The sequence below is a fragment of the Camelus ferus genome, chromosome 3 (assembly GCF_009834535.1).
Source record: "Camelus ferus isolate YT-003-E chromosome 3, BCGSAC_Cfer_1.0, whole genome shotgun sequence".
Lineage (NCBI taxonomy): Eukaryota > Metazoa > Chordata > Mammalia > Artiodactyla > Camelidae > Camelus > Camelus ferus.
In genome coordinates, this window is record NC_045698.1 from 76,771,424 (window position 1) to 76,796,663 (window position 25,240).

General features: G+C 45.5%; 1 protein-coding gene across 4 annotated transcripts in view; it reads left to right on the forward strand.

Moving 5' to 3' along the window:
- The window catches only part of MCC (MCC regulator of WNT signaling pathway), a 371,860-nt gene that overhangs the window by 282,084 nt on the left and 64,536 nt on the right, over window positions 1-25,240 (forward strand). For all 4 annotated transcript variants that reach the window (XM_006192560.2, XM_032476494.1, XM_032476495.1 and 1 more), the window contains 3 exons: window positions 6,243-6,385; window positions 21,421-21,584; window positions 23,942-24,148. In XM_006192560.2, coding sequence (XP_006192622.2) covers window positions 6,243-6,385; window positions 21,421-21,584; window positions 23,942-24,148 — 514 coding nt within the window. The remainder of the gene's footprint in view (window positions 1-6,242; window positions 6,386-21,420; window positions 21,585-23,941; window positions 24,149-25,240) is intronic.

Sequence of the window (25,240 nt, forward strand, 5' to 3'; positions counted from 1 at the left end):
GCAGCAGCAATGTCTTCCTCCTTGAGGGGACCACAGCTGTGATGGCAAATCTGACAGCTCCTGGTGGCCTCTACCCACCTTCTCCTCTCCAGTCTTCCCAGTGGTTTTGTAAGCACAGAACTACCTAGATTAACTTCTACTTGAAACATTCAGTGTAGTTTGTTTTTTCCTAACTGAACCCTGCCTAATGCATCCTAAATCTCATCTCCTTGTAATAAACACCAAACAATCTGTATTTATGGCCTTCTAAAAAATTTTTATTCATGAATATTTTAAGCAAATTGGATCGTATAGCACATACTGTTTTGTAGTATGTGCTTTTTCACTTAACTGTATGTTATGAGTGGCTTTTTAAAATGTTCATCTGACTTGGGGAGATTATATAATGGCGTGGAGAAAATGGAAAACTACATCAGTAGTTCGCTTTGGATCTGAGGGAGAAAAAAGATGTCTAAGCAAATTAAACATGAGATCTTTTGTTTCCCAAGGAGATTATTTTCTTTTCCCAAAAGCTGCTCTCATAACATCAGCCTTTCCCTGCCAACTCTCATGAGTAGTCCATGATTTCTGCTTCGTTTCCCGTTTGCTTGTTAGCCCACAGTATCTGGCTTCTGACCCCAACAGTTTGCAAGAACTCCTTTTGCTCTGGACTGAATTGTGCACCCCGCTCCCCCTGGCCGACCTCCAGTTCATATGTTGAAGCTCTGCCCCTCAACATGATAGTCCCGGCAGACGGGGTCTTGGGAGGTGATTTGGTTTAGTTGAGGTCAGGAGGATGGGGACTGCATGATAGGATTAGCTAGTGCCCTTGTAAGGAGAGACGCCAGAGAGCTAGCTCTCTCGCTTACTCTCTGCCTGCCCTGTGAGGACTCAGTGAGAAGGCAACCAGCCATCTGCAAGCCAGGAAGAGAGCCCTTAGCTAACACCAACCATGCTGGCACCTTGAATTTGGACTGCCAACCCAAGTCTAGAACTATGAGAAAATAAATTCCTGTTATTTAAGCTGGCCTATGGTACTCTGTTACAGCAGCCTAGGCTAAGACACTGTTTTGGAAATCACCAGTGATTTCTTAGCAGGAAAAGGTCACTGGATTTTTTCAGTTACTGGTCGTTTTTTGCAGCATTTAACCCTAAATCCTCCTTCCCTACTGGTGTCCTCTTCTCCAACCTCCACGGCCCTGTAGGTCTTAGATCTTTTCTTCTGTCCCTAAGATCCATCCTCAGCCTTGCTGTTACCCTGGGCTGTCCCCCACACCTTTCCCCAGGACAGCAGCAGTGCAAAAGCACCACCCCCTCCTGTGTGTATCACCTCCACATCGGCACGTAACCCTTCTGCTTCTTTGTCTGCAACATGCTCCTCATTTGGCTACTGAGGTAGTACCCAAAGTCTCCAGGTACTCTTAACATAATCCATTCGCCAACATTTCCGGCCTGCACTGTGCACCTGACCTTTTTCCTGAGCGCTCGGCCTACACCTCGACCTGTGTGGACGTGTCTGTCCATCTTCACGTTGCTGCATCTCAAACATGGTGTAACCCCAAACTTCTTTCGCTCCCAGCAAAAACATGTTTTTATTAACTTCTGACCTAAAGAGTAAAATAGAATGAAATAAAAATGAAAACCCAGAAAGCTGAGGTAGTTTCTCTCTCCCTGTCTTCCTATGTGGTGTGTATTCAACCCTTATTCCCTATTCGAAGTTCTTGAATACGGCTCCTCTATCAGATCTTGTTAAAACTGGTACTCATTGATTATAAGGATGGATTATTATACACCTGGGAGAGCATTTCACACTCCCGTTTGTTCAGTTATTCACTGTAAGATTCATAGAGGAGTCTGAACTCCCTGTGTGCTACGGGGAAGAAGAATAAGAAGTATTTACTCATCACACATTTTCTGCTATAGATCCTCTAAGAGAGCTGAAAGAAATATATTTCCTCCTTATGTCTTAAAAAAAAAATCTTTGTTCTTTAAAAGAAGGATGTCCATATCAGGGCAAGTCTGCCTTTAATTGCAAGGGAGACAGAATGTGTTTTAAAAGAAAAATAATCAGGTCAGGTAGACTGGGTTAGCTGGACATAGTTAACTGACAGTTGTCCAGGCAGGGAGGTGTCCTTGTGGGTCTGGTTCACCAGTCACTCCAATCCGGTGACAAGGCATGAATGTGCAACCCAAAATAAAATAGAAATAGGCATTGCTCCTGAAATAAGAATTTTATCAAATGCCGCTGATTCCAGAGCACTTCAGCTTGGGTCTGGAAAGCATGATAAGAATTATACTTTCACAGACTTTTTCCTTTTCTGATTAGATCACCTCACTCCTCGCCAGTAATATGAAGGCATCTTTAAAAATAAAAACAACCCTTTCCTTAAGCTGTCATATTATTGTTTCCTTGGTACTAAACTTAGGAATTAGGCTGTGTTGCTAACTAGTTGCATAATTTCAGGTAAATTGCTTCGCCTGTCTGAGCTTTACTTGTCTTATTTGTAGAACACAGGTAATGATCCTGGCTTAGGTGATTGCTAAGGTCCCTTGCAGTCTGCCAGTCTGTGACTTTTCTGCCCCTGCCAGTTACGTAGGTGTGTACAATCTAATGCCTGCCCTTAGAAGCATTTTTGTTTTTGTTTTTGTTTTGTTGGTAAGCTAGTAGCAACCATTAATCATTGCAACTCTAAACAGCAGCTTGGAAGCATTTCACAAATGCTTCTAAGTGAATGAAATAATGTACATTTAGAATCCTGTGAGATGATCCTTTGTGTTCCAAAGAGAAACTCCTGAGAACTTTGTAATTTTGTAATTATGAATCTAGCACCAGTGGTATATAATTATCAACATTTCTCAATTGATCAAAGCTTCTGGGTTTTTTGTTTTTGTTTTCACTTAATTTGATCACTTCTTGGACCTTCCCATGTTTTCTTCGTTTCATCACCAGCATTAGCAGTTGGTGTTCTTTGGGGAGGCATTTCTTTCCCCAAACAGGTAAGTTACCACTTACCAAGAGTTACTATATACACTTTATACACAGCAGAAGGAGGCAAACTATAAAGTTACTTGGAGATGCTGATGCTGTGTCATTAGCTAGACACCTTGACTAGCTGGGTGACGCCCTGCTGCTCAGAGCAGCCTTGAAAACACACCTCAAATTCTTGCCTTTAAAAACTGCCATGAGCCCGCAGAGTGTTTCTGACTTCCTGTTCCATTGCTCTTGTCAGATGCGTATTCCTGAATGATACAGGGAAGCGAGAAGCCCCCAGCATCAGACTTCCACATGTGCTGCAGTCCCAAACTGACTGTCAGCTTACAAAGAGCCCTGGGAGAACTGGCTTTCGTCACTCCCCAGTCCCAGAGTCCAACCTCCTTTCAGGAATGATGCCAGTAATGGTTCAGGAGATGAGAAGGATATGCAGCTCCAAGACTTTTGACCAAAGTCAGTGGGAGAAACGGTTGTACAAACTTTCTAATGTTAAGGTTCAGTTGAACTCTTTTTATACCTCATTTTTTGTGACACAAAACCTTGCCTGACCTTCTCACAAGGTTGCTTTCTACCTCTCATTACTGTTTACTTTGTGTGCTTGTCCTATAACATTCATTATGATAACCTTAAGGAGGAACCTTAACCAGGGAGGGTGCGTGCTCAGCTCAGCCCCTCCCTGCGGGGCCAAGAACACAGACCGTCTACACTTCCCTTCTGCTTAGTTATGTTTCCATACAAGATCTTGACTACACTACTCCTTCTGAATTTCTAGATTTCATACATTTTTTTTCTTTATTTCTACCATCTAACCCTGATTGTTTGCCTTCTTCAATGCAATAAATTATCCTTCTGATCGGAATTGCCCACTCAGCAAGTGGCTGAGTGCTCCTTCAGCCTTAGGGTTCCATCCTACGTGCCATGTTGGTTTCTGTTATCCCCAGCCTCCTACTCCTCCCCAAGCTCCGTATGTCCCTGTTCAAGTTCACGTTCCTGTCCATGGGATCCTTTGAGACTGTCCATGTGCCCTTCCACCCTCGTGACCTGTCTAAAATCTGCTTGCCTTGAGACTCCTCTTTAGTGGTGCTCCATGCAGGAAGTCTTCCTGGTCACTGCCCCCTGCAGCCCCAGAAGCTCCTCCTGTGTCCACCCGCAGCATCCTTCTTAGATTAAAATTAGTTTTGAACTTATGTGACTCCCAGAAGACAGCATCCATTTGGTTTTTGCTTTCCTGTCCTTGTTTTGTTGCTCAGGTACATTGAATGAAGATCCTTAGTTGGCATTTCATGACACCGAAAGCCTTCTGCCTAAGGTGACATTTCTAGTGTGGTGTAATTCTTCAGACTGTGGTCTGACCTCAGGAAGGAACGTTTCCTACAATCAGCAGCTTCCTTCTCCCACCCCTTCCCTATTCACTCCTTTATAAAAAGCCCAACCTAATGAAATAATTTCTTACAAAGCAGGAGATCTGGCAGGCACTATATGTCTTGGAACCTGCCAAGCCAAGAGGGTTTAAGGTGGGTATGAAAGATTTTACAAATGCCATTTATACAAGGGATACAGCAGCAGCATTTATCTAGTTTTTGTTTTTTTTGTTTTTTGTTTTTTTTTTTTTTTTTGGCTGTAAAACAATCTCAGCCAAGCTGAGGCTGATTACATTGGCTATGCAACAAAGGTAATTTATTCATCATACACAAAATCTCCCATTAACTAACATCGGAATTTTAAATGCTGATTGAAAGGAGAGCTGATGTATCAGGGCACAATTACCCTCTGGTCCAAAAAGGTGACTCTTAAGAGTACTTTTTAATTGTTTTCTTTCCTAAACCTAATTATCGTTGGCTTTGCAGGTGTCTAATAATTAACTTATTCGTGGAACATTAACCTATATTTTTTGCCTTCACCACTCCCATTCTAATTCATATTTTGCATGTCTGGGGGTTTTATATCTATTTAAAGTCTTCCCAGATTTCTGGGTGGCTTTTATTAGAAATGCCTCAGGGGCTCAGCTGAATTCCTTCCCTGGGAGGATGTTGATTTCTTGAGAGAACCAAGAACCCTGGAGACTTCTTCAGATGTATCTCCCCAGCTTAAAAGGGCAGTTGCCTCTTCCCCAAGTTCCAGTGATCACCACTTAACCATCCTGGTGTAGATTTTTTTCTATCCGGAACCCCAAACTGTGGACTTTCTGCCCCAATGGTTGTCACCAACTTAAAGTGAATGCCAGGCTGAATTTCTTCTCTTCCTACCTTTCTTCACAGATACCCTCCCACTGGGGCTAAGCAGACACCTATGGACTTTGCAACTGCATAATTAAATTCCCTGACAATTTCCTTTTTTGGCTCGCTTGCCAAAGAAATGCTTCAAAGAGGGTTAATTTTTGCCTTCTCCATGTCTGCATCCATTGTGTGCATAGCAATGGTACTGGTGTGGGACGAGGTATGCGTGTGCTTTGAAATACACATTACAATTTTCAGTTCTCTTAGCTTGCTCGTAGCTGATTCAGAGACCTCAGAGACCAAAGGCTGAGGGACCCATGACAGGCTGAGAGGGCGTGGGTGTGCTTGTGCAGATGAAACATGGCTGCATTTAAATGTCGTCTTCCCGCTCGCAGGTGCAAATTGAAGGAAGTAGACCACTGAGTGGTGTTTTCTCAGTGATTCCATTTTCTCCCCACCCCACTCTCTTCCCCTATCCCTCAACTTCACTTACTTCCTTTACAGAAAGTAAGTATGGTGTTTCTCAGACATGCTGACCCCTGTACCTCTCAGAGGATCTGTTCTGATGTGCACAGACAAGGTGCTGGTTTTCCAGTAGCTCCAGCTTCAACACTCTTTATGTCCTCTTTCCAGAAGAAAGCCCACCCTGGTGGTGGTGGGATGAGCTGTTCCTGTCCACCAGATTCTCAACTGTCCTGCTCACTGTGGCCTTGGTGCTGGGAGTCTCAGTTCTTTTTCACCTGGGTGTTTGAGGGGGTGAAGAGATCTGATTTCTTTAGGAAATCTCTGAAGGGGAAAAGTTTCTATTTGACTGATAGATGAATCTTGTTTGGTGTACAAGTAGGTATGTGGACACAGAAGTAAACTTTGAGTTTCAACCACTGACCATAAATGTGACCATCTTTTTGGCCTGAAAAGAATCCTGGTCCATGTGGCCTGGAGAGGAAACCTCTGTTTTCTTTCTGAATGTCTTTTTCTTGTCCTTAAAAGACATACTCTCTAGGGATTTGTCTTATGTCTCTGTCAGTGGAGGCTGACGCTCCTTTTTTTCTCAGGGAGGAAGATGAATACTCAGAACTGCGATCAGAACTCAGCCAGAGCCAACATGAGGTCAACGAGGACTCTCGCAGTGTAGACCAAGACCAGACCTCTGTCTCCATCCCCGAAAACCAGTCCACCATGGTCACTGCGGACATGGGTGAGTCTGTCTGCCATTTCTTCAAAGCTGGAGTTCGGTTTCTGGATTGTAATGGGAACTTTAGAAACGTAAGGCAGCCTGAATTAAAATTTCATTGGTCAAGGAGCTTGCTGAGCAGACGAAGCCATGTCCGTTTGAATTCTTTGCATACTCTTTTGCTGGTCAACATGGAACCAAAGAGCTGAATTCGCTTTTTGCCTTGATGTTTGTGATTGAAACATATGTCTGCTCTGTTTGAAGATTCCTGCAAGTAGGGAAGCAGTTAAAAAGTTACAGTAAAACCTGTTACAGTAACAGCAGGAATGGAAAAGTAAGTGGCAACACATTGCAGTGGAGAAACCAATAGATTTTAGCAATTGGGAATAATCCACAGTGACTCTGACACGTTCCTCCTGAGTGAATGGTCATATTCCTTAGCAAGGCGGTTTGGTTGAGAAATGCATTGGGACATAGATGTTATGTTTGAGGTGGTAAAGAAATGTCCACATGGAAATATCTGGTACAGCATGTTGGTATGGTGTGTTTTAAACTGCACGTCATGACCCCTTAATGGTCTTGAAATCATATGAAAAAAATTAAACATTTTTAAATGAAATCAAATAGGAAAAAATAGAGTGACAGTATTGTCTGATGAAACTTAACTTGTTGCATGTGTACATATAGTAAGTTGCCAAATGAAATGTTCCAGTTGTGGGTTGCAGTCGAGGTGTTGCAAAACTCCTGGTCTACTTGGAGATGCTTAACTAGATCTCTGGAGAGATTGGGGTTGAAGATAAAGGCTTTGAAGTTATGAGGTAAGGAGATCCCTCTGGCTGAAAGAGTGGAGTCAAAAGAGGGAGAGGCACCATGTCTCAGGAAATGTTCACTTACAGGAATAATGGGAAACGAATGAGAAGGAAGAGTAATTATAATACAGTTTACAACAGAACTTAAATTTCATTGGGGAGACTTTAATCAAAGATTAAACATTTATGTTTAATTATAAACCTATATAAGTGCTGTAACGTGAAGAAACATAGTACCATGACAGTCTATCAAAGGAGGACAGCTTCCTCTAGAAAGTGACATTTGATTTGAGATCTGGAAGATAAGTAGAAACTGAGTAAGTGAAAGAGGAAGTGGCATTCGGGAGGAGGGTGCTGTCAAAGAGGTGGAAACAGATCATCTTGTGTGGAGGGCCCCGAGGTGTGAGATGGAGCCTTAGAGAAGTAGGCAGGAGCCAGACCACGCAAGATCTCATAGACCATGTTAGAGGGTCTGACCTTTGTTCAAAGATCCAGAAGAAACCACTAAATGATTTTCATAGTTCAGGGATTGGGGGATGAGATGATGAGATATGCATTTGGAATCAGTCATTGTGTAGTGAAGGAAATCAGTAGATCAAGGGTGAAAGGGCCAACTAGGAAACTTGCAGACTCATTTCTAGGTGGGCAACGTTGTTGCTAGGATTAGGGTGGTGGCAGCTGAGACATAGAAAAGCAGGCAGGTGTAGAAAAGGCATAAAATTGGCAAGATCTGCTGGGGGATTGGAAATAGAGGGTGAAGGAGGAGGTAGGTATATGTGGGTGTCTGTGACCCATAACTGTCTGATTTGCTCAGTGGGACCAATCACCAATATGGGAGCAAAGGAAAAAGGACAAGGTGGTTTTGCTTTGAATTTTGTTTTGTTTTGCTTGGGGGAGGGTGGAGATCTTATGTTTTGTTTGGGCATAAGTTTGAGGCATCTGGAGGTATCTGGGTGGAGATGTGGAGAAGGCAGTAAGTGTACATAAGCCAAAAGAGGTCTGGGCTGAAGAAAATCAGTTGGGAGACATCAGGGTGTTTGCACACAGTTACTGGAACAATGGAAGTGGGTGTGTAGAGTGAGAAATGCAGAGAGCTGGAGACTAAGCCTTGAGGACCACCAGTGGGAGCTCATGGCAGGGATGCACTTCTCAGCTTTTCAGTCTCCATTTAAATGCATCTCCTCCAAAAGCATTTTGTGAGTGCCAGTCTGTGCATGTCCCTGTGCTGACTCTGTTGCTGCCCCATTTGTTTCCTTCTTACATCACAATGAAATTTTAAATGCTGTATTTGTATTTCTTTACTTGACTGACTCTCCCACTAAGCCCTACTGGGCAGAAACATGTTTGTTTTATCTACTAGAACCTCTCCAGAGCCCACCACTGGGCCTGGCACAGTGTGTGTGTTCAGAGATACTTGTTGGAATGAATGAGTGAAAGCGATTCACCAACCCATCCACTAATCAATCATCTAAAGCTGCAGAAAGGAAAGGAGGAGAGAGGTGTTCAGACGCTACAGGGACAGAGAAGGGGCGGTAAGGAACAGGGGGTCAGCAGGATGGATTGCTGCTAAGGCTAGATAAGATGGATTTAATGACATTGAAGTCACTGAGAGCTTGAGCCAGACAGAAATGGGTTGAGGAGTGGCTATGTCTCCCAGGCCTGGGGTCTTGGCTTCAGGCTGAAACTATTTCCTGAACCCCGACTCAGGGCCTTAAGTTACAGCACACACAAACCCCTGCGACCAGCCCCGCCCTGGGCCCTCATCCTACGTGCTGAGTTACACCAGCATCATAATCTCTCACCCTAGCAGCCCCAGGCTTCTGGACTCTGCCTTCCAGCCTTCAGGGGTCAGATGAGTACAAGCAGCTGAGAGGTGCCCAGTCTCTGCAAGGAGACCTTCCTGCACTGATCCCTCCGTTCATGTCTCTGAAATTGTTTTTTATGAAATTCAGCAAATAACCCAACTCCAACAAAGTTTCTTAACCAAATAGGCATGGAGAATGGCGGGCAGACCCGCTAAGTGGGCTGGGTGTCTTCACTGCAGGACTTCTCAGGGCTCCTGCCGCAAAGGGAGCATCTGGAGCCTGGGCTCCCCCAACAGGAGCTGGTATCCACCTGTCTGCCCTGTGAGCTGGCTCTGTTTCCCCAGATCGTTCATCTTAAATCATTTATTGTCACCCTTTCCCTCAGTAACACGTTCAGTACAGCTAATAGTAGTGTCTTTCCCAGTGACACTGGGCTCCTGGGGAGAAGGGACCCTGTCGCCCAATGCCTGGGTAGATTCCCTGCCCACAGTAGGAGGCTTCACTCATTTATTCAGCACCTCCCTGGGAGCTGTGCTGGGGACTGGGGATGTGAGTCGCAGACTCTGACATCAGATGGCTGTACTCCCAGGCTCAAACCCCACATCCCCGGAGTGAAATCCTGACTCCTCACCCTGGCCTGCAGGGCCCTGCAGAGCCTGGCATCCTCCACCAGAAGCCTTGTCTTCCCTGGTGATCCCTGCTTTCCTCCCAGCTCTGGCCACGCTGGCCTCCTCGCTGCCCCTGAGGCCTGACCAGCTTCTCCTGACTCAGGGTCTCGATGTTCACTGCTTCTTCTGCGTGGAGCGCCCTTTCCGAAAACCCACACGTGTCTTTCTCGTGCACCGCTCTCTTGGCAGAGGCCTTCCCGACCTTGGTGGAGTCCGAGAGCTTTCACTCCTCTCACACTGCATGCACTTCCTTCCCTTCCCTGCTTCATTTTTCTTCATAGCACTTAGCACTACCTGATGATATCACACGCTTGCGCTTATTTCCTTCCGTATTACCAGTCGTTTATCAGTCTGTCTCACTAGAGTGCAGGCTCCATGCAGGCAGGGACTTGGGCGTTCCTGTTTACCAGCGTAACAGCGCCTGCCCGCAGTGGGTGCCCAGCCATGTGAGGAGCAGTGAACACCATCTTTGGAGGATGCAGACAAGGAAACAGGGACTGACTAATAGTGGGACCACAATTCGAGGTGGACAGGGACCCCTAGTGACATCCTGGGGCGGGAGCATCAGAAGATGTTGCCAGAAGTCACAGCTAAGTAGAAAGCTGAAGGATGAGTAGGGGCAATGCAAGCGAAGAGCAGGGGGCAGGAGGAGAGTGCTATGGACACAGGGCCTGCCCCTGCCAGGTCCCCTGGAGGGAAAACACTGGGGACAACAAGCAGGAGGAGCCGAGGCCCCAGCGAAGCGCACTTCCTGCATGTTCATCGGAACTGGACGGCTGCCTCTTCGGACTCCTTTGCCATTTTCCAATTAAATTGCTTCAGTAGGGAAAAAGCTTCCATTTATAAACGCCATTATAGGAAATCATTAAAAAGCAGCCATTTCATTATGCCTGCTATGTTTGCAAACTTGCATTAGCAACCCAGAGGTTTTCTTGAGCTGGATTTTATATGCAGAGTTCGCTGCAGTGTGTTTGCTGATCTCCATTTAAGATAACAGGAGTATTCTCTTCATCAAAAAACACTTTCCTTTTGTTTTCAAATCCCACCCATCAGAGCCAGGCTGTCTCCTCAGGAAACTGGCTCCCCCCAGCACTGTCCTCAGAGCCTGGAGGAGTAAACCAGCAACTTAGAAAGCGCTTTGACTTACCTAAGACATCATTTGAAGGAGAAAGGTCCCAGTGCTGTCACACTTCATCTTAAAATAAATTGCATTACCTCTGTTCAAACCTGGTCACATAATCGTTTGTAAAATAAAGGTAATTAAGTGGACAAAGATAAGGTAGGAATTATGGCTTGGGATTTTTATTTCTTCAACTTGGCAGAGAGTTCTAATTAAAAGGGAGCCTGGATATCATAGCTGACATGCGTTGCATACTTACTTTGTGTTGAGTATTTTACATGCATCCTCGTGTTCGTTCCTCACCCTTGAAAAAGACCTTGTAAATCTCTTCATCCGTAAAACTGGGATGACAGAGTTCAGAGAGGGCAAGTCACTTGTCCAAGGCTGTTCAGCTCAGAAGTTGCTTTTCTTGTTGCTCCCGGTGTTTCTCTAGGTGGCTTTGCCTTTACACGCCTCTGCTTAAGCTGTGAAAGGTGCCTGTGGTTGGTGCGCTCCACTTACTGCCATCCTTTGAGGTCTGTGGTGCTGGTGGTGGAATTAGGGAGCAGCTGTGTGATCACAGCACCTGGCTTAATAGTGGGGTGTTTGCTGTTAATCGAGACTTTGCAGATCTCCATCTCAGAAATAGCACTCTTAGAACAAATTGTGGTGGGCTGCAGTAGAGCCGAGCCCAGATATGTGAGATGGCTCAGCATGGCGTCACGCATGTTAGTGTGTGCGGGGTGCACTCCCTAGCAGGCTGTCCTCCCAGCTCTGTTAATGCAACAGCAAAGCTTGTCTGGAACAGCTGTCTGTAAAGCAAACAAAACCTGTGACTCGATGGACCTTTGCACAGGCTGTGATGGGTTCTGCTCCCAAATTTTGTGATCTCTTCTTGTTTTAGGTGAGACATTCTTGCTTTTGGGGAACTGAACGGTGCTGAACTGTTACACCCTGAGGGATGAGAGGAAGCATATGATACCATGCTTGCTGGTGTGATCACTGAGATAGAGATTTCCTCCTCATGCGTAATTTTTGGAGGACAACCAAGGAAGAATTTACACATGAAACCTGGCTCTTTGGCACGGCTGTGACTATGAAATATGTTTAACGTTAAAGCCAGATTTTCCTGGCTTAATGGCCCATGAGGCTTAATGGCTTCAGGAGAAATGTTCCAAATTGTCAAGCAGCCCCTCCCAGTAGGGAGAAGGGGGTGCGGGCCAGGAAAGACAGCCCTGCCTTCTCCAAAAACGATTTCTGCAGAGTGAGAGAGAAGTGTTTACAAAGGGAAGGCAGTCTATCCAGAGAAAACTTGATTTTTGTTAGAAACGAGGCTCTGAGTAGGCCGTGATTCTCCAGCAGAGAATTTTTAAAGGAGAATCAGATTATTGGTAACCTAATTCTGAAACTTTGAGAAACCAGTCCCCAGGTTGGAAAAGTAAGGCCTGACACTCACACCCTGACTAGATGATGGAACAGGCTGAGCCCTGTGTGGTTTTTTTCTTTCTCCTGAATTTAACTGGGCAGCTTTCTTCCTCCCAGAAGATTGGGGAAGTTGGTCACCCCTGAGAGCCAAGCCTGGGGAAGGAAGCCTTGGAAGTTTCGAACATTGATTCACAGAGGCGTCTCTTAGGTGACCGTCTGCTTCCTCGCAGGGATCCGAGCTGGTCAGACAAGGTCTGCCTGAATGTTAACAGGGCCGAGTGGCTGAGGAAGCCACTGAACACCACTCTGGAACTTTCCTTAGTAGCCACACTTGCGAGCAGGAGAGATTATTGCTTCACTTCACTTTGTGTTACTTTGGAATATTTGCCTCAGACTCTTTCAATAATTCTCCAGCCCCACGAAGAGGCTTGGGGTGTAAGGCAGGTGTGGAAAGGCACTGATCCACCACGTTGGTTCAGAATGGGGTCCATGACCGTGGGGATTCATGAGCTGCTTTTCTAGGACAATCAGTCTTTATGTTCTAAGCAGACTGTGTCTCCTCAGGTTGGATTGTTTTTTGATTGTCTGAAACTCATGACACGTTTTCCCTTAAAACCAGCGTCATAAAGGAGTGTTAGCTTTCTAGACCAGCCTCTGAAAGCCTATTTCATCTGTAATGGAAATAAAGTACGGGATCTCCCCAGTGATGCTACAGCCCCATCATCGCCGTGGACCCTGTTTGTGTGAGAGGAGATTTTGTTGATACATGTGGATGCCAGAAGCACATCTTACCCCTTCTCTTGGTGGCTTTGAAAATTCCCCCACCCCTCCCACTGTCAGAGCCATGGGGTCCGGGACTGGGACTGAGGGCCACCTGTGCGTTGGCAGTCGCCACTGTCGAGGGCTAGAGACAGCCTGCCTCTTGAGCTGAGACCGACAATCCAGGCTCTGAGAAAGGCCCTTGGCCGGGAGGTTAGTGAGCTCTGGGAGAGTGGTCAGAGGTGAGGCCCGAGAGCTGAGCAGGGGCCGACGGTGGAGGGCCTTGGAGGTACAGTAGTGGGGCTGGAGTTTGTCCTCTAAATGCACCTCTGTCTCCTCAGGACAACCTCTCAGAGGTACAGGTACAGAATGATCTTGAATGCTTTTCGTAGAGATTCATGGTGTCAGTTTGTCCATTACTGGTGATGTTGGGATGCTTTGAAGCTAAAACCTCATCTTTATGAATCGTCTTGTCTTCAGTAGACCCTGGTACTGCGTGCATGACGCAGGCTGTAACTTCATGGATTTCGTCTTACTCCTTTCCCCTCAGACCCTCCCATCCTCTCCTTGGCACTTAGACCTGAAAGTCAGCTAGTCTGCTCTGTCATCTTTTCTTGTTTTGTCCTGGCTTTGCTGACTCCTTGCTGGAGTTAGGGAGGGACTTGCTGCGTGCAGAGTGGAGGGCACTGCTGACAGGAAAGCAACAGCCCTCCTGGCTCAGCCACAGCAGGGTCCAAGCTGTTACATCCCTGGGGTGTCACATCCTGCCTCTTAGCAGAACGTCTGTCCTGATGCGGAAAGAGCCTGTAGTTCTTTCCTCACTTGAGTCGCTTTGCAGGACACAGCGTGTGCAGGCGGAACAGCAATCGGGGGGCGTGTGCCAGCCCGCGGAAGGCCGTGGGGTGCGGTTGTATCCTGACCTGCTGTGCCCCACCAGGTAAGGCTTTGAGACAATTCACTGCGGGCTTACAGACGCTTCTCTTTCTCAGGCTGGCTGAAGTTCACTGTCGCTATTATTATGTCTAACTTTGGGGGAACCTGCACCTCAGGGATCCACCTTCACTGAGAGCTTTCCTCCTCTTCAGCAGGGTGTGGTGTGCCACGTGACAGGTCTTAGATTTGAGGATTTGGTCAGTGAGCAGGCTAAAACTTGATCCTTGTAAAGTTGGCTTAGAAAAATGTTTAATTTCTTTGACACGTTCAACTCATGTGGTCTTTATCAAGCACTACTTCGCGCCCAGTACCGTGAGCATCTGGGAACACAAGGATGGATGAACAGTGAGCGTCCCTGCTCCCCAGAGCCAGGCTTTGTAGGGTCCGTGTGTCAGGTAATAACTAATTAGGGGAATATGATGCCTCAAAGAAAGTAGTGAGTATGAAACAATAGGTAATCAGGGAAGGCTTCCTGGAAAAGGAGATTTTAAGGCAAAGCTTTGAAAAAAGCCGTTATGAAGAAGAGAATGCAGGGCTTCTGAACTAAGCAGTGAACCACTCACTGCCACTAACTGTGAAGTGAATGCCAAGCCCCAGGAGTAAGTACATTTGAGGCTGGGACTATATTTTGGAGCAGATTCATTCTAGTAAATGCATGCTACTGGAATCAGAGGACCAGGGGAATATTTCTAACACCCAGCCTGTTCAGCTGTATTTTTATTCAGGTTAGGGTTTTTCTGGGGATTTCAGAAAAAGTAGAGACAGTCTTTAACACTGGATTCACAATGAACCAACTGTGGTGTAGCATATTGTGGACAACCCTGGGGACAGGCCTAGTTGATCCTGGGAGAGAAGGCAGAAAACCAGCCTGGCCCACCCATGTGTGTTGAACCGAGCAGGCATGCTGGTCAGGCTTAATTTTCACAGCCAGCTATGTCCTCTGACCTCCTTTCTAGATTACCCAGGTACGTGGGTTCTGTCTCATTGGAAAATTATAACCTGAACTGTCTTTTCTCCAGCTCCTCTCAGAAGTCTAACTGGGGAAAGTTTCACTTAGAAAAGACGGCCAAGGCAGGAGATGCAGTCGCTGGCAGCGGTGGGCAGCAGATGGGGTGAGGGAAGTGGGCGGAACAGTGGAGCCCTGTGGCCACGCCGAGTCCAAAGGGCCACTCCACAGATGGTTGGGATCAGAAGAAACCATGTGAAATCTGCATAGGTGTGAAACTGGCTGAAGAAACTAGCAATCACGTTGCTTCACACCTCAGATGAAGTCCCCTGCACCTAAATTCTTTTCGCATCTGTTGCCAAAAACACATTGTCTCCCTAGTGAAACTGGAATGCCCTGTACTTTCTGGCAGGAGATCATTCATTTTTATCTTGGCTGCCAGGAAGCTCAGGAGTAAGTGGAGACTCAGCCCCGGCAGCTGTGTTCACTTCCGTTTGCTTCCTCAGCCTTTGCTGGTCCCAGTCATCGCACTTTCCCCTTATTTGTGGTCGTTTGCTGTGTGCCACCTCAAATTCCTTTTTGGAAGGATATAAATAACCTCTGGTGGAGGAATGTGTATGTGATACAGAGGGCCTCCTCTTTGTCTCAGGGACCTGGAGCAGAGCCATCGCCTTTCCTGCACAAAGCACAGCATGGCCTGAGCTGCTGCAGCAGCTCTGCCTGGTTGTGACCCTTCACAACAGAGTTTCAGGACAAGTGTGCCATGCAGTAGCACTAAGGACATTCATAGAGTTGTGCAACCATCACCACTGTCCATTTCCAGAACTTTCTTATCCTCCTAGAGGCTCTGTATTCATTAAACAATCCTGCCCCATTCTCCCAGCCTCTGTAACCTCCACTCCACTTTCTGTCTCTCTAAATTTGCCTGCTCCAGGTATCTCATATAAATGGAATCATACAATGTTCGTTCATTTGTAACTGACTTATCTCACTTGGCCTAATGTTCTCAAGGGTCATCCATGTTGTAGCAATAGCAGAATTCTGTTCTTTTTTAAGGCTGAGTAATACTCTATTGTGCGTTTATACCATATTTGGTTTATCCATTCATCCGTCAACAGATACTTGGGTTATTTCCATCTTTGGACCGTGGTGAATAATGCTGCACTGAACATTGGCACACAAGTATCTGTTTGAGTCCTTGCTTTCAGTTCTTTGGGATACATACCTGGGAGTGGAATTGCTGGGTCACATGGTAATTCTATGTTTAACTTTTCGAAGATTCACCAAACTGTTTTCCAAGACAGCTGCACCATTTTATACTCTTATCAGCTATGTGCACTTGTTACAGTTTCTTCATATTCTTGTCAGCACTTGTTATTTTCTCTTATTGTTGTTTTTGATAACTGACAACCTAACAATTCTGTCAATCTTGCTTTTAATCCATGCTGACAGTGTCTTCTTTTTAGGGAGTTTGTTAACATTTAGTGTATTTAATGATAAGATTGATTATGGGTCTTTCAGTTTATTATTATTTCACTTTCTGTTTGTCCCTTCTGATTTTTTGTTCCTCTCTTCATCCTTTGTTCCTTCTTTTGGGCTAACTGAGTAGTTTCTAGAATTTTATGTTATCTGTTGGTTTTTGACTATGCCTCTAGCATTAGTTTTTAGTGGTTGTTCTGAGAATTACATTATACACCCTTAATTTCTCAGTCTACTTAGTGTTAATATTCCTCCTTTACCTGTGATTTCTGTCCCTCTGTTGCCTTACTTGGGGCACAGTGGCTGTGAGTAGGTAGGCGCAGGGGCCTGGGTGAGCTGACCTGTGCTTGTACGCACAGCAGTCCTTGCTTCGGGTTAGAGCAGCGTGGTGAAGACAGCCCTGGGCACAGAAGGCCAACACCATAGCTCCAGCCCTGCTGCCCACCCACTGTGCAGCCTTGAGTGAGTAACTAAATGTCTTCGAGCCTCAGACTCCTCCTTTGTGGAGCAAGGCTTACCGCCTGCCTGCTGGGATGGAACTTGAAGATGTCTCTGAAAGCCCTTTCTGAAGTGTCAGAAGTGCTGATCAAACCAAAGGAGCTATGATCCTGTCTCAAGATCCTAAGTCACTGGGATCACCACCAAAATGAGGCACCTTTTTTTCCCTGGAGTAGAAAACACATAACATAAAATTCACCATCTTATTAGCAGATGCAAAGTACTGCATACACAATAGATAAACAACAAGGTCCCAGTGAATCACACAGAACTATATTCAATAGCTTGTAATAACTATTATGAAAAGAATATATATATGTATCTATATTCCTGAATCACTATGCTGTACACCAGAAACTAACACAACATTGTAAATCAACTATACATCAATAAAAAAAATTTACCATCTTAACCATCTTAATAACAGTCCATATTGTTAGAATATTCACATTGCTGTGCAACAGATCTCCAGAACTTTGATCTTGCAAAATGGAAACTCTGTACCCATCAAACAGTACCTGCCCCCATCCCCCTCCCTCCAGCCTTCAGTAACCACCATCCTACTTTCTGTTTCTATGAATTTGACTATTTTAGGTACTTCATATAAGCAGAATCATACAGTATTTGTCTTTTTGTAACTAGCTTATTTCACTTAGCTTAATCTCCGTAAGATTCATCCACGTTGTATCCTGTGTCAGAATTTCCTTCCTTTTTAAGGCTGAGTTATATTCCGTTGTATGTATATGCCACATTTTGTTTATCCATTCATCTGCCAGTGGACACTTGGGTTACTTCCATCGTTGGCTGTTACGGACATGATGTACAAGGACATGTCTGCGGCCCTGCTTTCAGTCTTTCTGGATATGCACCCAGCAGTGGAGGTATTGGATCACGTGGTAGTTCTATTGTTAATTTCTGAGGAACCGCTGGACTGTTTTCCAAAGCAGTTGCACCATTTTACTCTTCCCACCAACGTTGCACAAGGATCCCACTTTCTCTGCTTCCATGTCAACACCTGCTATTTTCCGTTGTTGTTGTTGTTGTTTATATAGTGGCCCTCCTAGTAGGCATGAGGTGATACTTCACTGTGGTTTTGATTTGTAAATGAGGCACCTTTTGTTTGTTCTGGGACCCTGGGTCCCTTGTCTGAGCATATCTTGTTCTGCTGATCCCTTTATTCACACTTCTGGTTTTTTGTAAAGCCTCCAACTCCCTCAGCCTTCAGTGACGAAGATCCAGTGCCTGGCAGGGCCCAGACTGTACAGGGTGTTGTAGGCCAAGGGAAGAAATTGAGGATTTCTGCCAAGTCTATATTTAGAAGAATGTGCCACAGACTGAAAGATAAGCATCTTGGCCTATACCGAGTAGTGTTGGTTGGGGAGCGGTGGTGAGTTAACTGGTGCTATGTGACAGCACTGACAGGACCCAGAATATCTGCTCCTGCCAGCCTAGCCACCTTGTCCTCTTGACAAGGGACAGCCAAGTATTACCTGATCACTAGTGGGCTCATGTGAAATCAGTGCCAAGCTCTGTGGATAACAGGCGGGAGTGTGTGGGGTTCATCATGCAGCCCTTGTGATACACACTGGGCTTCGGTAGCCCTCTTTGGTGTAAACAGAAGGTGCTCCCTAGCTGTTTGCAGTCTTTGTGTTAATTTAAGCTCCTTTCTCAGTCTTCCTGATGTTCTGGCCTGTACTTGCATCATGTCCTCTGTGGTTCCTGTCCCTAGGGTGGTGGTGGACAGCTGCGAGAGAGGACCATGGCTTTTGCCACGTACATTTATGAGCCACTGTGTTCATCTTTGTACCCTGCTTCTAGCCTGAGGCCAGGGCGAAGCAACTGATTAAAGAATGAGAAAGGAATCGTGATGAGATCCCTGCACTTGCCTCCTGCTCCCTGGAGCCCACCATCCCCAGGACACAGTCTTGTGGCACCTCTCAAGCCCTGCTGTGAGGACCCATCCTCAGACACATCCAGGGTGATCAGGTGGGGCTGTGCTAGGGAAATCCTTACAAACGGTTGAATAGAAGCATCTTTCTTCCTCATCCCACTCATGAACACTTAATAATGCAAATAATTCAAGACTGTGTGTTAAACTCAGCTTAGGGTACCAGGAATCCCTGCACCTCAAGGTAAACCATCATTTGGAGAACCGTCTCCAGTTGTTACCCTGGAATTAAGTGTGTTCTGGAGATAGTTCCACCAGCATATGTGGTCGTTAAGGAGTGCCGCTCCTGGCTCTGGACTTCTTGTCTTGAGTGGATGGTGGGCACCTGCCCTCCACCTCCAGAGGGGGCTTCTGCACTGGGGATTGTCCCTCCGCTGTCAGCAGCTCAGGGCATGAACCATGATGAAGACAAAAAGCATAAGGTGGATGTAAAACATGCTGCTGTTGACAGTCTATGTTTCTAGTCTTGCTGGCTCTTAAATATATAATGATGTGGTGTTTATATTGGCTCATTTAGAAAATAACTTTTGATGGCCTATCTGTGTTGGAGATACAATGAGAAGGAAGATCAAGGTCCCTTCTTCCATGAAGCTTATATTTTAGTAGAGGAGAGATAACAAACGTGTAAGTCAGATCAGATAGTGAAAATTGCCATGGAGGAGACGGGATAACAGGACAGGGACGAAGCAGGGGCAAGAGCTTGGTGAGGAGGTGGCACTTGAGCTGAGAGCTGAATGTAAGAGCAGATGTGGATGGAAATCAGTCTCAGCAGAGGAAACAACAAAGGAAAAGGGAGTCCTGGGGCAGATAGGAGGTTGGCATCTTCCAGGGATGGAGAGAAGGCAGGAGTGTGAACAAAGCATAGTGATGAGGGGGGAGGTGGACGGATGAGGCAAGGACCAGACAGATCAGTGGTTCCCACTTTGACTACACGTTAGAATTATCCAAGGAACCTAAAAAACATCTTCTGGTGCCAAAGCTCCACCTCTAGAGATTGTGATTTAATTGGCCTGGGTGGGGCCTGGATGTTGGTGTTTTATGAACGCTCCCCAGGGAGTTCCATGGTACAGCCTGGGTTGAGCACATCAACAGTGTTGATCATGCAGAGTCTTACAGACTGTGGTAAGGAGTTTAGACTTTTATTGAAAGACAGTGGGAAGCCATATACTAGTTTGGGCTGGGGAGTAGCATAATCTGACTTCGGTCCTTAAGAGACTCACTTTGGCTACAGTGTGGGGACTGGAGGTAGGAGGCTGTTGAGGTGGTTCAGCTAAGAAATGATGGTGGCTTGGACCAAGGCTGCTATCAGTAGAGATGGTTAGAAGAGGGCCGTTTGGGGATATGTTTTGGAGGTTGCAGTCACCAGATGGACTGGGTTTAGGGTGTGAAGCAAAAGGAAATCAAGGTTGCCTAAGAGTTAACCAGGGTAACTGGATGGCTGGTACTCCTAGTCACAGACATGGGAGAGATGAGGAGAACAGGTCGGGGAGGAGGGGGAATAACTGTGTTCACTCATTGGAGTGGAAGCTTCAGATTTACCTTCTGTCTAGATTTAGGTAACTTGTAGATACACACAGTCAAAGCTGAACAAAAGATTCTGAGAGATCTATAATGCTGAGAGTTTCCTTGAAGTCTTCCACAGGTAAGCACCAAAGGCAGTTGACCATTTTAGTGCATGGAACCTGTGCTGAGAATGGAAGGGGAGGGAAGTGTGAAGACATGAAGCTTCCTTCATGCAGAAATCAGGCTGGATGTAAAGGAAAAGTGTACTTTGATAAATTGTTATAGTTAACATCTGTTTTGCTGCAAGAATTCAGTGGCATAGTGATACACCGAATCCAGCATAGATTCAGATATTTGTATTTGACTTTGAAGGGGATGTTTTCCCCCGACAAAATTATCTTTTAAGATATGTCTAGTTTGCATTAAGATTATGATTAATTTTCCTTCCCTGACCACACCCTGGGTGTCCAGCAATTAAAAATAATCCAGATTTTTAAGTCAGAATCAAATTATTAAAATTGCTTACAAGACACTTACATGGAGAACAGTATGGAATTTGTTAGAACAGTTCATTTTGCCCTTGATAGAAGTCGTATAAATTGCAGTGGTAGAGCAGGTTGAATGGTTACATCAGAAAAAGGAAAGCCTTGATTATAAGCTCACTGAGGGCAAAGACTGTCTCTTATAAAACAGTTTCTATTTTTTAAAATACCTAGTGTCTCTGCTCACTCTGGGACTTTTTAGTAAAAAAAACACTTGTTTAGTAAAGTTATGATATCTTTTTATCTGAAAGTCTTTCTGGAATTGGTACTCACCTAAATAGCTAAGCAGGAAGGTTGACCAGAAGGCACCTGAGGTCCCAACAGCCCCTTTGTTCTTACTAAAGAAACTCGAGACGTGGCTGCCATTGAGTGAAGGACTTTGAGTGAAAGACGAGAGAATTCAGCGTGGTGTGGCCATCTAGAAAATGGTCATGGTCTGAAACTCCTTAATAAAGCCTGTGCATTGGCTCCAGGCCTCGGAAGTGGGGCCAGCAGCCTGTGAGATGAGGCTGCGTGGCGTTCAGCTCTGAAATGTCAGGCCCCCTTGCCGTCCTTTATACCTGAATGGGTTCCTCATGGTCAGTGAAACAGAGGGACCATTGCCCGACTGCCTGCTGACCTCGTTTTGTGCACCTTCACTCGCAGATAACTGCAGTGACCTGAACTCGGAACTGCAGAGGGTGCTGACTGGGCTGGAGAACGTCGTCTGCTGCCGGAAGAAGAGCAGCTGCAGCCTCTCTGTGGCCGAGGTGGACAGGCACATCGAGCAGCTCACCACAGCCAGCGAGCACTGTGACCTGGCTATTAAGGTAGTCACCCACCCCAGCCTCTCTGTCCTGGCTCTTGCAGACCATATGAGGGACATGATCAGATCCCTCTCTTCTGAAGTGTGATTTTCCTCAAAAACCTGTTAGGGAATGAGTGTTTCTAAGAAAGCCATTTTAGAGAGAGGGCTGCTGGGGAGAAGCAGGAGCCCCGAAAAATTTTATTGGGTTGGATCACAAAGAAGTCATAATATCAACAGTCAAGATTGCAGACATAGAAAACAAATTTATGGTTACCAGTGCGGGAGAGGGGCTGGGGAGGGATAAACTGGGAGTTTGGGATTTGCAGATACTAACTACTATATATAAAATAGATAAACAACAAGGTCCTACTGTATAGCACGGGGATTCAAAATAGTCAATACCTTGTAATAGCTTATAATGAACAAGAATATGAAAAGGAATACATACATATGTATACATATACCTGAATCACTATGCTGCACATCAGTGAGTAACACAGCAATTGTAAATCGATTCTACCTCAATTTAAAAAAAAAAAAAAAAAAAGACTGGCTTTGCTGCTAGTTCCTTGGAAACCGTTAGACTTCTAGTATTGAACCATATCATTTTAGTGTGGTTCATCATATAGCACTCTGGGGTTGTAAGATTAACATAGAAATTTTATTAAAGCCTCCAGGCCCCTAGAATGTTGTTTTAGGAGTTACCAGTTCGTGATGCTAACAAGGGGGAGGCTCAGGGCCTGAATGACTGCTCTCTCCTGAGCACACTGGCCTGGGCCTCAGTCACACCTTTCACATGCACGCATCTTCCTGCTTAGGAAGGACCAGGTGAGAAGAATTTGCTGCATCTGCACAAACTCATCCTGAACAATGGGAACATCAAGTCGTGTTGCTACGGGCCTCTGGTATCTCTATATCGCTTCACCAGAGCTTAGTGACCCAGGCCTAGCAATTCAACCTGAAAAGTCTGGGAGGAGCCTATGTGAAGGGAAAATGTGATGTGTTATTTAAAAAATGTCTGAGGACTCTGAGCCCGATCCAGGAATCCTGGATTTTTTCACACAAGAGCTGTGGTATCTCGAGGTAAACCATGATTCATGTCTATAATACATCTGGTTTTCCATCTTTATTCATCACAACTATAAGTGTATAGTTGATGTAGTTTGGGGAAGCAACCACTAGTGTTTCTTCCTCTGGAGGCTCCAGGCCCTGCGTTTGATTGTAATGTCAACTTGGCTTCTAGCTCCAGCCTTAACACTGAAAGGGAGGGAGGAAGCCAAGGGCTTCTGCGAACGAGCTTGGGACAGAGCGGGCCCCGGAGCAGGGCTGAGTAGGGTATGAGTCTTCGATTTGAGAGGTAGGACAAAGCATCACATGTGGAAAGTGGCAGCAAGACTGGAACCCATGTGAGCTTCATCCCAGGGGTTCTTCATCAGGGAACCCACACGAGCATCAGGAGCGACACAGCCTTGCATCACCATCACTCATCTTTGAGACCTGTTTCACATCTCATCTCTCCACTGCCTTCTCCCCCTTCTTCACCTCCTCTTTCCAAATCATTTGGCTTGTGCATCCTTTTCCAAAGGGCAATAATTGTGAATGAAGCTTCTGAAAGCAACCAGAGTGTGTTCTTCCTTTTTTTTCAAATTTTATGCATGTTCTGTCTCTATTAATACTGGTGTTTTAAATGAATTTTTGAAAAGCTCTCCTAGTACTATGAAGATTCTGTTCTTTTTAAGCTCCTAGCTGTCTTATTAATTAAATCCCCACTGTTTTAGAAACCTCCGCAATGAGCTTCCTCTTTTCTGTGTCACTGAGGTTTATTTCTGTCTTTCATATCTTGAGACTGAACCTCATTCACACCTTCTGATTCTGATGTGACACCAAAAGCTGGAAATAATGCAGTGACTTCTCATAGTGCTGATTTGGAACATGGGAAGCCTGTAATTTAGGAAACTTCAGTTTAGATTTTGTATGCAGTTTGCAGCTTTGAATTTTCTTTATCAGGATCACTAACTGACTTGCTGTCTGGTTATATGTATTCACCAACTCTGGAACGTGGGTGAATGAAGTAGATAAGTATCTGTGTGGACAGGCAGTTAGCACTACAGGTGGACTTAAATACCAGGAAGGGGTTGTGTTTTTCTTACTCAGAGGACTGCTGGGTAATACAGACTGTGACCCAGGCAAGTGACAGAGCCTCATCTGAAAATGGGAGAGGATGATTGGGGGATATCACTGGTTACGATGACTTTACACAGTGAAATGTCTGTAGAACCCACCCCTCTGTGGACACTCACCCCCATCCAGCCTGTTTTCTCCCCCTCCCCTTTCCCGCGGGGAACTCACTTGGCTTGTCTTTGTGGCTGTGTTTTCCAGACAGTGGAGGAAATTGAGGGGGTCCTTGGCCGGGACCTGTATCCCAACCTGGCAGAAGAGCGGTCTCGATGGGAGAAGGAGCTGGCCGGGCTGAGGGAAGAGAACGAGAGCCTGACTGCCATGCTATGCAGCAAAGAGGAGGAGCTGAACAGGACCAAGGCCACCATGAACGCCATCCGGGAGGAGCGGGACCGTCTGCGGAGGAGGGTGAGCACGCCCGTTCCCGCAGCCAGACCTGTCCCTGGGGGTTGGGCCGAGGGTGACCCTGAGAATTTGGTGGCATTTCTGGTTTTATGAATCACCATTCCTTTCTGGTTATGAAATCATTCTTGACAGTAGTCTGAAAGTGCTGAAGTTTAAAAACCCTCTTCTCTGCAGTCACAAATCTAAGTGGATGGTACAAATTCTACTGCTTAGTGATTCTCAGCCATTCCCCTGGTGCACACGTCTTCCCCGAGCTCAATTAGAATGTTCTTCTAAGGTAGGTTAATAATGTTTTATAATTTGCAAAAATATATGAAATTTTCCCCTTTGCAGTTTCTTCTGTAAGTTTTCTTTTCAATTTATAGACCCTCTCTCACATATCCATACGGAATCTAGTATGAAATGTCATCTTCTCTAGTACAGAGATTAAAGTTAATAATCGTGTGTGTGTGTGTGTGTGTAATTCCTGGTAGTCACCCCAGCCTACTAAATGGCTCTGCAGCCTGAACAGGTCTGAGAACCACTTTGTTTGGGAAATACATCCATTACTAACGGAGCTGATGTTTCAGGACAGAATCGTTTGGCTGAATTGTTAAAGCACTCACTTTTCCAAAGAGGGAGTTTTTTTCTCAGGAACCCACAAGTACTCCTTTGTTTGGCTGTGAATTTGATGTGTGATTGGACAGGAGGTGAAGCAATGAATTCTTCCATCAGGATCAGTTCCCACTGAACCTCGCTTTGAATTACCGGACCGACTTAAGTCTCCTTCTCCATCTTGGCAATATTAGAAGCTTGCTTTCTGGTTGTGCACTGACTGGTAACTTTGCACACAGACAGAGGAGCAAGAATACATCTAGTTGATCTCACCATCACTCTTTAACTTGCTCTTCAATAAGGTCAGCCTGTGGACATCATCCTGCTTTCATCCACACGCTGTTTTCAGAGTTGCCATTATGTATGAATATGGAAGAAATTACTATTTTTGAATGTTATCAACTCTTTTCCTCATTTGTGGCTAATGCCAGCATTCCTAACTCTCATATCTGAATGTCATTTTATCTGAACTCATGCATAAGCTTATTTTCAGTACCCAGC